Here is a 15,325-nt window from a genome sequence, read left to right as displayed (position 1 = left end):
TTGACGTGTCTTATATCTATGTTGTATTCATAAGATCCTTGGACAAATAAAAAAATTTATTATTATTTATTATTATTATTGTATGTTTATTTTTTTAAATATTATTTCCAACGGTTGCCAGAAAAGAAATGCTTACTTTAGGAGCAACGTAGAGTGGAAATGAAAGAATGAAAGATATCCCTCCACTCACACTCTGATTTTTGTACTTTCATAGCAATGGTGTGTTGTGTATGGCAATGCTGAAAGCTTCTCTCTGTGCTTCATTATTATCTGATTTTCTGACTCATCATTTCTCTTTGACTCTCTAACTCATCTTCCTCTGTCACCGTGGCAATGATCATGAAGGCATGGATCATCTAGGCATTGTCACTAGTGCTGTGCGAGAGTCTCGTCTCGGTGGTAGAGACGAGAATTTCATTTCTCAGCATTGTCGGGACGAGACTCTCAGCGCGGCTAGAGTCTCGCCTGGATTGAGATTCTTGACGAGACTCGATAAGTCTCGCCCCTACGAGATTTCTTGACACCAGTCGAGACTCCCGGGCAAGGCGAGAATTTCCGATGAATACCGCAATCAGTCGATGATAGAGTTTACTAAGGTATCCCTTACAACTTATATGGATTTATTCACATCATAAAAATATTTTATTTAATGATTTACCCCCTTCATGCAATTTTTTAAAGAGTGTGCACGATGCTAAGGCCTACCGTACACGTTCAGTTTGGCCTCAAGGCCTGGACTATACAGTCCCGGACTGAAGGCAGAACTGACAGTGTGTGGCGATGCCTTGAGTCGGATTGTCGCCCGGACGGCGGCCGGATGGGATAACAATGAGGTCCGGCCTCAAGGTCGCTTGGCAAAAGTTATTTTTCATTATTTTAGAAAGTGCTTATATTGTGCTCCTTGAATTGGCCTTATTGCTTTCCAAACCCTGCTATATACACGAAAAGAATGCAGAGCAACCAATTATTTGTTATTTCATAGGAGTTAGTGTTTTTGTCTGTGATTAATGCTCTCCAGTTAAGTATTCGTGATGGATTTTTACCATTTTCGGAGGGATAGGAATACCTTCTCCGCTAATGCGGCATTAACAAATTCAACAGCACAGCTCGTAAGCAGTAAGGCATTGCATCCTATGTTAATAATAGATATAATTCATAATTCTTCGAAGGTAATCATCAAAATTACCATAAATTCATTTCAGTTGAAAATCACACATATTGCTACAAGATTAGCAGTAAAAAATGTATGTTTTTGTAAAAAAAATTACGCCTACATTTGGTATAACCGTAGAACAAAATTATACCATTATAAGCTACCAGTAGACCAAAAATGGGAGATATTTGCCCCTAATGTAGACCTGATGTAGACCAAATGTAGTCGTCTACATTTGGTATACAGCAAACCATTAGGTTTGCTGTATATCAAATGACGTCTACATCTGGTTTACATATGGTATTCAGCAAACTTTGTGCTCTCAAGGTATATATTTATAATTATAATGCTCAAACAATCGTTTATATAATATATTGATGTGAATACCCAATGAGAGGATGAGTTCACTGATGTCACTTGATAATATATTCTGACTTAATATACAGGGTGTGTCCTGAAAGTAGTAGGACTGATTTTTTCCCACATATGCGGATGGTCGGACGGGAGTTTTCTGGGTTGCAGGTGGTGGAAAGGACTCTAACAAAGCGCTGCGAACGCGTGGCAGTCGGCTCTGAGCTCTTGCGGAGTGTGAATCGTATTTCTTCAAGGCCTCTGTCAAGTGACCTCGTCACGGTGCGTCATGGAACGTTTAGTGGAGCAGCGTTACGCAGTGAAATTCTGCGTTAAACTCGAGAAAAGCGGCAAGGAGACCCATGAACTCATCAAGGCAGCTTACGGGGATAGTGCCATGAGCAGATCAACCGCTCAAAGTTTGAATACGACCCAGAAATAAAGCGGCAAAGTGCAGAATGGCACACAGCGACATCGCCGAAACCAAAAAAAGCTCGCATATCCAAATCGAAGCAAAAATCCATGCTCATGTGCTTCTTCGATTCGAAAGGTGTCATCCACAGCGAGTTTGTGCCACCAGGGCAAACGGTAAATGCAGCTTTTAAGTGCAAGTACTGGAAAGACTGCGTAAACGCATCTTCCGAGTTCGACTAGCCATCGCCGCTTTGTGGATCCTTCATCATGACAATGCACCGGCCCACACCGCGTTCATTGTCGTTGACTCCCTGGCGAAACACGGCGTGGCAACCCACCCTACACCCCGGATATCGCCCCCCAGACATCTTTCTCTTCCCCAAGCTCAAGACCCCTCTGAAAGGGCGTCACCACGGGTTGGTGGAAGCTCTCCAAAAGGCCGTGACGCGTGCTGTAAAGGACATCCCGGAGTAAGCCTTCCAGGAAGCGTATGCTGCGTGGAAAACTCGCTGGCAGCGTTGTGTCGATGCCCAAGGGGGCTACTTTGAAGATTTTTGAAGCGATGTACCTATATGAGAAATACATTTTTTGTTCTCGACTCAGTCCTACTACTTTCAGGACACACCCTGTACATACACACGAAAATTAAAATATTTTTGGTCAAAAAAATTTAATCAGGGCGTTTCAGGATGTTCAAGGTCAATGGTTAAAGTCTTGAATCTATTAAGTCTCACAAGTAGGGCATATTACATGTCGTTTAAAAGCTCTAATTACTACCTTTTCAAAAATGTATATGTATTTAAATGATGTGTCATTATTTTAAGTTTAACTGCAGCCATTTAATGACAAGTGCACTTAAGTTTCACAAAATTTTCCAACACTGGTGGTCTGCAACTTACTTTAGTGTAAAACTGAGCAAATGAGCATATTTCCAATCTTCCAATGGTCACTAAACGTGAAAGAAATTGAGTCATAGTGGGAGGGTCAGACTGCACACAATGAAATGAAAAGTTCCTCCCCAGCATCTGATTGAATTGCACACCTGAATAACTTTGAGATTCCAATTGGGGTGATTGATGAGTCCAGCTTTCTTCACTTGATGGTCAATGGCTGTCTGTAGAGCATCATACGAGGCCTGAGTCAGTCGGATGCCAGGGAACAAATCCTCAATCAAGGAGCGGAACAAAGGCTCATCCTCATCCACCAGTTTCGACATGTTCATGTCCCTGTACAGAAAGAAATTATTATTACACTCAATGTCGGTAGCTTCAATTGAGACTGTATGAACATTATAGATGCATCGCCAAAATAACTGCCACCTAAATGGTTTAATAGCTGTCTCACAGCCTGTTTACACACTAATCCTCTGATTAGCTACATAACTAATTTGCTGTTTTCTTCTGCAAAAGATTTCATTTCATGACTTGAGATACTTAGATGTGGTGATTAACACAACAGAATACACAACATCAACACTTGATGTCCTTGGAGACTTGGAGAGTACATTTTTGGGCAACATCCACAAGGCCTGGATGAATATAGATTATAATTGTAATTACTTTGGGGGTTTCATTTTGTGTCGGCTATCAGCTAACAAGGTTGGTAGGCGTAATAAGGCGCTATTCATTTTTTCTGTGTGTTTGTCGGTTGTCGTGCCGACCGAGTGATGTTGTGTGGGTGGTAGATAAAGTTGCTCTCCCCCGTTTATTGTGCATTTTATTGCCCATATCTACGCTACACTGCCACTCAGCCTACAATTACACCCCAAGCTACAAATGAGTCACGTATAGCATACACCTCTCTTGAGTGTGATAGGTAGAGGCAAAGATTATCGGTGAATAAAAACTGTGAATTTTGTCATAAAAATCTGTCAATTTCGGTTTAAAATTTCGTCATTAAATTTCAATTTCGTCAAAAAAATACAGTTTCGTCATAAAAATTCACTTGCCATAAATATTCCTTTCTTTATCCCCAGAACAATAATTTCAACAATAAAAATGTTTATTTCCATATTAAATATATTTTTAATGGTAAAAACCTTGATAAAGAAGGGTCAAAGCAAATGCTTAAGGAATAAGTTAAGCATTTGTTAGATACATATACCATAAACACTCTTTGCAATGTGTGTACATATTTCAACCTCATAACGCTAGAGAAATGTGGGAGTTGTACAGACGGGGAATATTTTTGATTGGTCTAAATTTCACTGTCTCATTGGCCTGCATGATGTAAAAAACCTATAGTTTTCACTTAACACATTGATAACAAAAGTCTTTAAGGTCTAACAGAAAAATATAATATCAACACTCACAAATAAGTATAATATCAACACTCACAAATAAGTATTTATCTATTAATAGGTTGCTTCTATCTATAAAAGTTTTTTTTTGGAATATGCCATCTGAAATTATTCACACCATGGAATTTAAAATTTGCTGAATCCTTCTTTTACTGGAATTGAGATCAATTTGTCGAACTTGACTTTAATTCTGCATTTTTTGGAGGTTTAGTGGTTCTTTTACTTATACATATTTCCATACATGGATAAGCCTCTTCCTGCATCTACATTTGCCACAGGTATCCACAGGGTTTTCACATAATTTTCTACAAAATGGGGAAAATCATTTTAAAGGGCAAGAATAAGTACTGAAAATTCTTTTCCTTCTTCCTGAACTGATCTAACAGAATTCTTCAAAGTAGAATAGCCAAGAAGTTCATGAGTTTCTGTTAATGATAATATGGGGACATTAGCAACGAGTGTGCTTAAGTCCATCACATCAGCTGTCGATATACACCTTGTGTTGAATAATCTTCCCATGGCTGTAATAATGTTCCTCTCTGGGTCACTGTATACAAGGAATGACAACTTCATATTAGTCTTTACACCTATTTACTTCAGGACCTCACAAATGGAAAGTTGCACAGATTTTTTGAGACTATTAACAGAAGATTCATTTTCTTTTCCAAACTGTGCATTGCTGACTAGGGTAAAGGAATTCAATAAACTAAGGTTGAGTCGGTTCTTAAATTTTTTCGGTTCTCGATAGATACCGGTCTGGTTCTCCCCCACCGGTTCTCGATACTCAGTTCCAAGGATGACCTCTAATTATCTGAATTAATTGCAAATTTAAATGAACAACCACAAGAAGTGAAATGAAAATAATTTCACGAAAGATGTTAATCAGCAAGAAAGCTCTGTAAAAAAAATGCCTCCATAATTTTATTTGCCAAGTAAAAAAGTTAAATAACACGTTGTTAAGAATGCATGATCGACCAATATGTCTCATTACATCAGGCAGCCACTCGTTCTTTCACCAGGTTTTTTTGTTGTAACTTGTAAGTCAGATTAAAATACATTCTGTGATGTTGCTAGCTTAAATTGTTACTTTAATTGACAACTTATGAACTTATTTGCTAATAGTAGTAGTGTCACAGTACTATTACAGTTCTTATAACCTCAACAATAAACTGCTCAATATGCCGGTACAGCGACACTGGATAAACTGAGCGTCCATGAATTAACGCAAACTTGTAATGCGGGGTTGCATTCTGCAGGATAACCACACTTCTCGACGCCTTGCATAGGTTTATCAAACTACGAATAGGCTCTCGAAACGCATTTTGCTCGTATGTAGAAGAATTACTGTATATATACATGAATCAATCTTAAGACCACTCTCAGACGAAACGATTTTCCGCGGGCGCCGTCCACGGCATGGCACACGGCGTTGCAGAGAATCGTCTCGTCAGAAAGCCGCCTGAATTACACGTGAACGGCGGCCGGCGAAAGGTCGTTTTGTCTGAAAGCGGCCTCACTGTAGCGTAGACTATATTGCGTTCAACGGACCGCACCCCCCGTAGACACAAAATTCCACCAACCACTTCCAACACCAAGATGAGGAATTCTACCAATGTCTTTTATCAACATGCACTCATTTGCAGCAGAGAGAATTTCTTCAGATGGTGTTTTTTGCCAGGGGAGAGCACCCTTTTCCAATCAGGTTTTTTTCAATCCAAGTTTGTTTTTTTTAATCCATGAGTGAAATAGCCAGTTGCTTCAAGCGTGGGATCCTAGCAGTAGTTTTTATGGCAGATATGTTTCCCCTTTTCACAAGTACACACTCTCATAGGATATTGTAGTGCAGGAATCATCGAGGGTGGTTATTGATGGGAAAAAAGGAAAATTTACGAGGGAGATTCGGGAAATGGTGTGCTTGGGAATGATTTTATTGTTACTGTGTATACATAACTAGGGAAATATATGTGTTTAACCTTTTTGCTGCACTATCTCCTCAAAACCTGCCTGTAACATGTGGCAAAAGCATTGAGAGCACAGCAATAAGGAAGGAAAGGTACGTTCGCAGCAGCATGCCATGCAAATGTACCACATACGTTCAAAGCAGTGAAAGGGTTGAAATATTCTGGAAATAGGAATACATATGTAGTTGTTTTTGTACTCGCACATGTAACAACTGGGGTCAGAAGTGGGATAAATAAGTAAATTCTAGTGGGTGTTTTGAGTGTTAGCCACAACTTATTTTTATCTCGGGTACGAGTATGGCTTTAAAGCCCGGCGCGCACTAGCGTGACCACGGCCACGACCACGACAAATCTCTGTCGCACACCTTCCGACCAGAGCACGACCACGACCACAACCACGATAGCAATCAGTTCATATGGTCAGGTCGGAGTGCACGGCGCCATAAGAATGTGTGTAATTTCTGGCCGCAACGACCGCTGAGTCGGGGCCGACCAAATTCAAAAATTTTGGTCAGACGACTCGGGTCTGACCAATGAGTCGGACTTGGCCTAGTGCACGTCGCTCCATTGGTTGCAATGCTAAAACTGGTCGTGGTCGCACTAGTGCGTGCCTACTCTAAGGATAAAGAAGTTAAGTGCGTTGAAAGTGGTGGATTTGAAGTGAATGTTGGAAGAGAGTTACATGGAGACTAGTGGGACAAAATTTTGCAGAACTTCAATGGGGAACAGGCACAATTTTTTAAAATACTGGAATAAGAAAACCTCTACCTCAAATGTACTCGCCGAAAATTTCGTGCATAAATAATGCTTTTTAGATGAGTTGTGAGTCTTTGAAAATTGATCTTCGTCGACTGCTTGAAAACGCGACGTCATTGTAGCGTGACGTCACGGCACGGTATCCACTGATGAGAGACTGAGGTAGTGGATAGAAAACCGGTCTATGCAGGGGCTCAAATGCAAATTTGGCGAAAATAATTGCTGTTTTAATGACATAATGAACACTGTGAATATTATGGGTGCTAAGGCGTTGTTGAAACAAATAAAGGGAATTGTTTGGGGAGATTTGGAAAGATTAAATGAAAATAAGTTGGTTGCAAATTGTGATCTACTTTGGGCACCCACATCATTTGGTTAGTGGAATAAGTGTATTGCAGCATGGATATCCAATAGACAAACGTGTGAAAACCATACATATCGTATTTAGTGCCCCGCCACTCATGTACTTCTATTTTCTCACCGCAAAAGGTTTTTGCCTGTGCCCCAAAGGACAAAAATAAGAGAAGAAAGTGGTTGATGACCTACAGAATGGAGTTAAATACTTAATTTACATTGTCAGGGGGATATTTCTCAACATAAGTATACTCTTTAATCAGGGTTACCGAAGGGTTTTATCAAATTGCCAGTATTTCTCGGATGACCGCCAAATTTAAGATGTATCACTCATTTCACTTTGTAAATAACCCTTTAATTGTACCTAATAGTCCACCGATTGTAGGAGTATACACATAAAGGAAGGTGAATTCATGAGAATAAATACTGATTACGATTAAACCACAGGGAAAAATAAGAAGTATACGAGACACATGTGGCTTTTGGTAAGGTAAACTAAGTATTTGCTGCTGTGATGCCCATAAAGTTCGCTGGATGTCAACGCAAAATTAAAAATTTCGTCTCGTTTCTGCAGTGATTTTCTGTTCAAAAACCGGACCTTGAGGAAGTACAGCATAAATAGGACTTGAAACTTATTTCTGTGTCTGTCAAATACTTTTTTAACCTTTTCACGATCATATGGATCTTAACTTCGGCTGATTAGGGAAAACTATCTAAGTTCCACATGGTAGATAACTAGTAATTACATAAGATAGATTTTCAGCCAGCAATGGATATAATAAATCTTAGTGGAGAATAAATAAATATTTAAAAACGTTCGTATAATAATTTTCATTTATCGCATAATTATTTACCCGCCTTATTTTACTCCCGCAGTGCGCTAGTGACGAAGCAATCACCGTTTTTTCACAAAATCAGCCGCCATAAGGAAGTCGACCAAAAGTAAAATGAGGTATTTTGCTTTCTTAAATCCCTCTTAAGTCAATTTGTCCTTTTTAGGAACTACTACAAAGCTCGACGAAGATTTTTACTTCGATATCTTGCATTCAAGGCTCTACCACTGTACTCTCTTAGTGAAGTAAATGGTGTACCGTGCGATGACGTCAGGAGGCGTTTCAGGTCACGTGACTTCAAGCGATATTTGAGCATTTTTAATTAGCATATATTGACATTTGTGGAGTACTAGAAGAGTTTTGGCTAATATATTTGGACTCGTGAGAAAATTTTCTATTCAATGAGACTAACTAGCATGATGCACAAATTTCATGCATGTTCCCCATTGTGACTCCATGACACACTTCAGGCCGAAGGAGTGGATGCCGAGGATTACCTCTTTGAGATAGAAGTCGGTGCACACAAATTCACTCCTTTCCTCAGGGTTTTTAAAGAAGAGCATGCAGAATTCTAGAACTTTGAAAGAACTAGCCAATAATACACACACAATCAAAGACAAAATCAGTCTATAAAAGACCTTTTGATCCAGACTCCATACTTAATTTTGTAGACTCTAGGTCACTTGAAAATTGGGGTGATGTTTATGCCACTAAAACGCAGATGATGAGTTTAAAAAGTTTGTCAATACATTCATATTGCATTTCAAAGCTGTTTCCTCTAAGAAGACTTCTCGTTGTCGGTCAAAGGGTATGAGATGAATGTTCTATTCCCATGATCTTGTTGCTGAAAGCCAACGATTGTGTGAATTTCATCAGCAATTCAAGTATGTTGACAATAGTAAAATAACTCATTATAAACAATCCCTCATGGCCTTCAAACAACGTGTAACAAGTCATTGCAAAGATTGCCAATGAAAGTTACATCCTTTCCTTCACTAATCCCATAAAATCTGCACGGGATGTCATCAAGTTGAATACCAGGGCAACTCAAATACATAACACCATAACATAACAATACCTACATAAAAAGAATTCAATTTTGGTGGCACTCCAGTCACAGATCCCTTTTGCAAGTTGCAGATGTTTTCAATGTCATGATTTTGCAATGCAAATCAATATCACCTTACTTATCATAGTTTACCAAACAGTTCCTAACCACCTAACACCTTCTTTCTCTAACAAACAGACCCATACCAGGTCAGCAAAGCCATGAATGCAATCTCTTGTAAATGGTCCTCAGAATTTGACCAAATCCCCATCCCTATCTTGAAGGCAGCCAAAGATTACCGTATAAGCGTGTGTAAGAGGCACACACGTGTAAGAGGCGCACCCCTGTTTTGAGCATTGGAGCTATGAAGAAAAAAATTTTGCAGCATTTTTCATACTATCGCACGGTGTTTCAGACGTATGCCTGGAATTTCGACAGTCATCGATTTTCCTCTTTTAATACTAATTGAAAGAGGAAATTTTGATAACTACGGCGGTAATAGCGGCATAAGAGGGAGTAGAAAGAGTTCCGATCCTCTCTTCGCATAGCCGTTACTCTACGATGCTTGTCCTATTCACGAACAATTTTGTTTAAATGCTCTCGCAGGAGTATTGCAATAGAATTGCAGCCGTCGAAAATTTTAAGGCAAAACACGACAGGCACATAGCATGAACCTTCCCAAGAGCTTGGACAACAATCGAGGCAATCTCAGCGCCGTAGAATAATAACCATGTCGAAGATTTAACGGAACCACACTCGGCCCTCCATCAGCCAATGCCTCTGCCGTTTTTTTTCCTTTCCGAGACCCCACAGGAAAATAGGAAAATATCAAGTTACAGGGGAACAATCGAAACGTGTTTCATCCCTACCCCGTCTCACCAACTGACCTTGTTCGATCCCCCAGTTTATGGAGGCCAAATGCTAGGTGAGTCATCTACTGAGCCCGAAGATATCTCGATAGTTTTCAATAATTGTATGACACGCATGAGGTTCAAAAAAAGAAAGAGATCTAATGTGACGCATATCTGACAGAATTTAAGTTTTTTAAGCTCTAATTTTTTGACACAAAGATTTATAGTTACAACAAGGCTACTAATATTCAAAATAGTCCAAACAGTACAATTTCAGAAGAAGCAAGCATAGCATAAGCACATTCAAATAAGACGAGACGGACTGGAAACTTCAGGCAACGCAAACTGCGTATATCACATTGCTGCGCCTTCGCCCCTTCGCAGGTTTTGGCACCAATATAATTTTCAGTTGCAATAATCCTCATATTAGCGTCTGAAGATGATTTTTGGAAAATCAGGTCCTCAGCGTAATGGAAATTACTCGGCAAGACAGATATTGACTATTGACCAGGTATGTCATTCAAAAATATGCGTTTCTCTACGTTTGATAACCGATTACTATATGCAGTATAAATGCCGCGGTATGCCCACTCATAGCTGTAAATTTAGCGTGCCCTCCGGAGCGAAATACTCCGCGCAATCTTTCCCATGTTCACCTCTGGGGTACCGACGTGACGGCGCGATGCTTACAAGAAAAGCGAACGGTAGCATTTTAAAAATACGTCACAAAGGGAGAAACTCCATTACCTGCCGCTTGTTTTTGACCCAGGGTTTCAGATGACTGACTCACGCTGAAAACCAAGGCCACTCAGTTCCCCTTGGACTTGCGACCGGTGAAGGGGAGGGGGGGAAGATAAGTAGTTTGTGTAAGAGGCGCACCCTCATTTTCGGCTGCAATTTCTGGGAAAAAAGGTGCGCCTCTTACACGCGCTTATACGGTATATGCGTGACACCCTAGCTCACACAATGGGTGCTTTCCATTCATTGACACATGTCGACTTATGTCGAGGTTTTCGTGTTCCATTCTATGTGTATCACCAATTGTTGTGACACAAGTCAACAAACAATTACGTGCAGGAATTGGAAAGTTATAAACAGTGACCGTGAGTGGACACTACTCGATGCATGAGTCACATGAATGGAAAGCACCCAATTTATGCTACCGTCATTCCGTCTAAAGTCGGACAGGGGGTATGAAGTCGGACACCGAGCAGTTCTGATTTAGAAATGATATGGAATTGTTTCAGTTCGGCCCTCCCACCGCGACGAAATATGATCGCGTAGCGTATAAGGTTTCCTTTTTGAAGCATTCGTGACACCGCCCGTCTCGATTTAATTGGGCTCGAAGTTGTAGCAAGATCAATTTCAGAAAAAATCTGAAGAAAATGTCGCTGTCTAACTTTCACATGCGACCTTCGTCAATGTAGTTACAATCAGTATAAAGTTGAGTATAATCCTGAAGAAATGTATTCTCTCCAAGTATTCATTGTTTACAATGTACCCAAATCCAAATTTTGAGCGTCAAATAAATTTCCCGTCATTCCTTCTTGAGTCGGACAGCGTGCCGACATATCCCCGCCTGAAGTCGGACAGAGCAACGCCAAGTGACGGGAGAAGTGTACGTGTGTGTGGTTTGTGTTTTTTGCGCTAAGGAATTTAAGTGGTGTTATTTGGCCCAGAAAATGGATAAGTACCCTGATATTAAGAGGGCACTTGAGGAAGTTAGATCGAAGAAACTTTCAATCAGAGCTGCTTCCAAGAAATACCAGATCCCAAAGTCAACTCTTTGTGATCATGTTTGTGGAAAACACCCTGGCAAACATGGAGCTCAGACAGTGTTTAATGAAGAAGAGGAGGCAATTATCTGTGCAAATTTGACCAAGGTTTCGGAATGGGGCTTTCCATTTACTAAATTTGATCTTCGTATATTGGCCAAACAATATCTGGACAAAGCTGGACGTACTGAGCCGCGATTTAAGAATAATTTGCCTGGAGAAGAATGGGTGGAAGGATTTCTCCACAGAAATGCTGAACTCTCTTTGCGGACTTGTAGAAATATTCCTGTAAGGAGGTCTAAGGTAAGGTTTCGTTCTATTATTTTAATTTCCAGTGCATGTTGATTATTTCGTGTTTTTCATAGTTTCCTCCAAGACTTCCGTACATATTTACAGGTTGATCCTCAGCAATGCAAACAATACTTTGAACAGCTGAGAAAGACGATTGACGGGGTTCCTCCATCCAACATCCTCAATTATGACGAGACGAACCTGGGTGACGATCCTGGTGGAAAAGTGTGCATATTCAAGAGGGGGACTAAATATCCTGAGCGTATTTTGAACTCATCTAAGTCTTCCACTTCCATCATGTTCGCGGGAACAGCAAGTGGGCGAACATTGCCATTGTATGTGGTATACAAATCAGAGAAAATGTGGGATACATGGACCCTTGGGGGCCCCAGGAGTGCTAGATATAATAGGTCAGCATCTGGATGGCTCGATGAAATTACATTTCTTGATTGGTTTTCAACCATCGTGATGCCATGGGCAAATAGCCTCATTGGCCCAAAAGTAGTGATTGGTGATAATTTGTCCAGCCATTTTTGCGCGGATGTGATAAGATTGTGCGAGGAAAATGACATTAGATTTGTGTGTCTCCCTCCCAACGCCACTCACCTGCTCCAGCCATTAGATGTGGCATTTTTTCGGCCACTTAAAATGGCTTGGAGAGAAATTTTAACCGAATGGAGAGCCACAGCCGATAGAAGACTCGTTACTCTCCCCAAATATGTCTTCCCTTCTCTCTTAATGAGATTGTGTGAAAGAGTTGAGCCTAATGCCGCTGCTAATCTTATGGCTGGTTTCCGCACTTGCGGCATTCACCCATTTTCCCCGGAGAACGTCCTGAAAAAGATCCCCAGTGGATCAGGTACTTCTGCTATTAATGAAGGGAACTCGACCGTACAACTTGTGAGTGACTCAGTGATGGAACTGTTGGAGAAAATGCGATATGGAGGCCAAAAGAGTAATGCCCCTCTAAGAAAAAGAAAAATGAACGTGGAGCCTGGTAAGAGCGTCACATCTACCGACATTTTGAGGAAACGTCCGGAGGAAACTGATCTGGGCACGTCGGGGGCTAAAAAGAGCAAAAAATATCAAAGATCAGTACAAATGAGGAACTTGCATGGGTCGTAGATTGCTCTAAAAACTATTTTGAATAAGTCAAATGGATACATTAGCTCGCAAAAATACCTTCAGTTTCTCCATTCATCATCAAAAGAAATAAAAAAATTGCATTTAAAATCGAGAAAAATTTCTCTGAGCCGACCACTGCGCGAAGACACCCGAGCGTTGCCGAGGCCAGGCGTGACGTCATAGGTGCCTAAACAACCGTAGGGAGTAGGGAAATACGCTGAGCGCATGGTGTAAAATTTGTTTTGAGGGAGTATTTAGCCGCTCATCGTCACTTTATTTTGTTCTGTTATTCTTGGGAAAGTTTTCCTACTGCTATTGTGCCTAGATTATTACCTGGGATATAAATAATGCGGCATCGGGATGATGAAGTACAAGCGTTTCACTTCGTATGTTTTAGTGATCAGAAAGATGGATGATAACGTTGCCACTCGTTCGAATAGTACACCTGAAATTCATCTACATCTACATAATACCCCGCAAGCCGCCTAAAAGGCGTGTGGCATGGGGTGTTAGGACACCAGCCTTTTTTTAGGACACCAAAAATTGATGCCACGACCCTCATGGAATTTGTTAAGACAAATTATTGCTATACGTCGGCGGCAAATCGAGTTCTAAAAGAAACTTTTAATACTGGAGGATAACGATCGTAAGCTGTGCTGTTGACATTAGAGTAAGCTGTGCTGTTGAATTTGGCAACACCGAATTAACGGAGAAGGTAGTCCTATCCGTCCTACGGTACGAATTCACAGCAAAACAGTCTGCTCACAATCCACATGTGAGATCGCGAATCGGTTCCGCTGCCAACACACACACAAGCTATAACCTATTTCAATAATATAGGTAAATCCATAAACAATATACTAGCATATACCATAAAAATATAGTGGGAAATAGGCAAATACCCCTATCAAAAACTGGATGTCACTGTCACATTCTTATATTCATCACGTACAACTTACAATAACAGAACTCGTTATGATGAAAACAACTATTTATTCACTGATTTAAACCCTTAAATTAGCCCACACAAGTGACACAGGTGACTTTTCTCACTACTATTCGTTGAAATAATGGAATAACAAACTTCACTCACAGTTTTTATTTCAATAGCGTGATCGTGAAATGTCATATCTACGGTGAACAACGGAGATTAGCACGCCACTGACAATTTTTACACTACTGTTAGACATCGATAGCGTAATAGCACTTTTTACAAATTCAAATACGATGGAACACTGATAACTCTTGGCCGATATTTTTCAACCTTGTCAAACTTTGTGCATTACAACCACTGGCACTGTGATTATTAGAAGTAGCTTAACGGGAGATGTCACGTTGAAAATAACACTATTTTGGCACAAAAATGTTCCTAGATGTCTCCAATCAGCGAGCAAAAGTTGCATTGACTGGAATTCACCCCATAATACAAGCACATACAGTCCTAAACGACGAATTCTCCGGTACCTACGAATAAACGGATGAAGTTATTGTATATAAAAGCTAAGCGGACATTAGTATACATCAAGATCGTTCTAATTACATACTTAAATGAATGATATGCCGTCGATAACATCAACTTACAATTAACGTATCCCCCTTCCAACGGCCGTGGCTCAGACTGCTACAACGATGTTACTTACAATTAGATATTATAAAATATTTGGTTTCACTTCTTCAGTTTTATATTTTATGTCCTTACTCAGATATTAATATTATAAATAATACAAAATATGAGGCTTTCGAGCCTCTATTGTCGGATATTTATCTTTAAATAGAAAACAATCAACACGTCTCACAAACGGAGCTCTCACAACGGCAGGCAACTATTACAAACAATCACAACAATAGCTTCGTGTGATGTTTAGGCACCTTTGACGTCATCGAGGCTTCGTCGGCAGTGGCTTGGGGGGTGAGGGTGTTTTTCCCGCGCTTTAAAATTCGTTATATTTATCATTAAATATCTCGAGAAGGAAAACTCAGATTTACATGCGGTTTTCTTTGTTGTATTATAAAAATAATTTTCTGTCCGCCTGTGAAATAAAAAAAATTCATGCAAGTTCCCCATTTGTCATTTTAATGATTCAACGTTGGAAGGGGAATCTTCAAACGCTGCG

At 40.2% G+C, this 15,325-nt stretch overlaps 1 protein-coding gene across 1 annotated transcript in view; it reads right to left on the bottom strand.

Moving 5' to 3' along the window:
• The window catches only part of LOC124166854 (dynein axonemal heavy chain 8), a 424,156-nt gene that overhangs the window by 223,912 nt on the left and 184,919 nt on the right, over positions 1–15,325 (bottom strand). The window contains exon 35 of the mRNA XM_046544564.1: positions 2,961–3,144. Coding sequence (XP_046400520.1) covers positions 2,961–3,144 — 184 coding nt within the window. The remainder of the gene's footprint in view (positions 1–2,960; positions 3,145–15,325) is intronic.

Source organism: Ischnura elegans, chromosome 10, assembly GCF_921293095.1.
Source record: "Ischnura elegans chromosome 10, ioIscEleg1.1, whole genome shotgun sequence".
In the NCBI taxonomy this organism is placed as follows: Eukaryota; Metazoa; Arthropoda; class Insecta; order Odonata; family Coenagrionidae; genus Ischnura; species Ischnura elegans.
The sequence above is the reverse complement of the archived record's forward strand: the minus strand, read 5'-3'. Positions and strand labels throughout refer to the sequence as shown.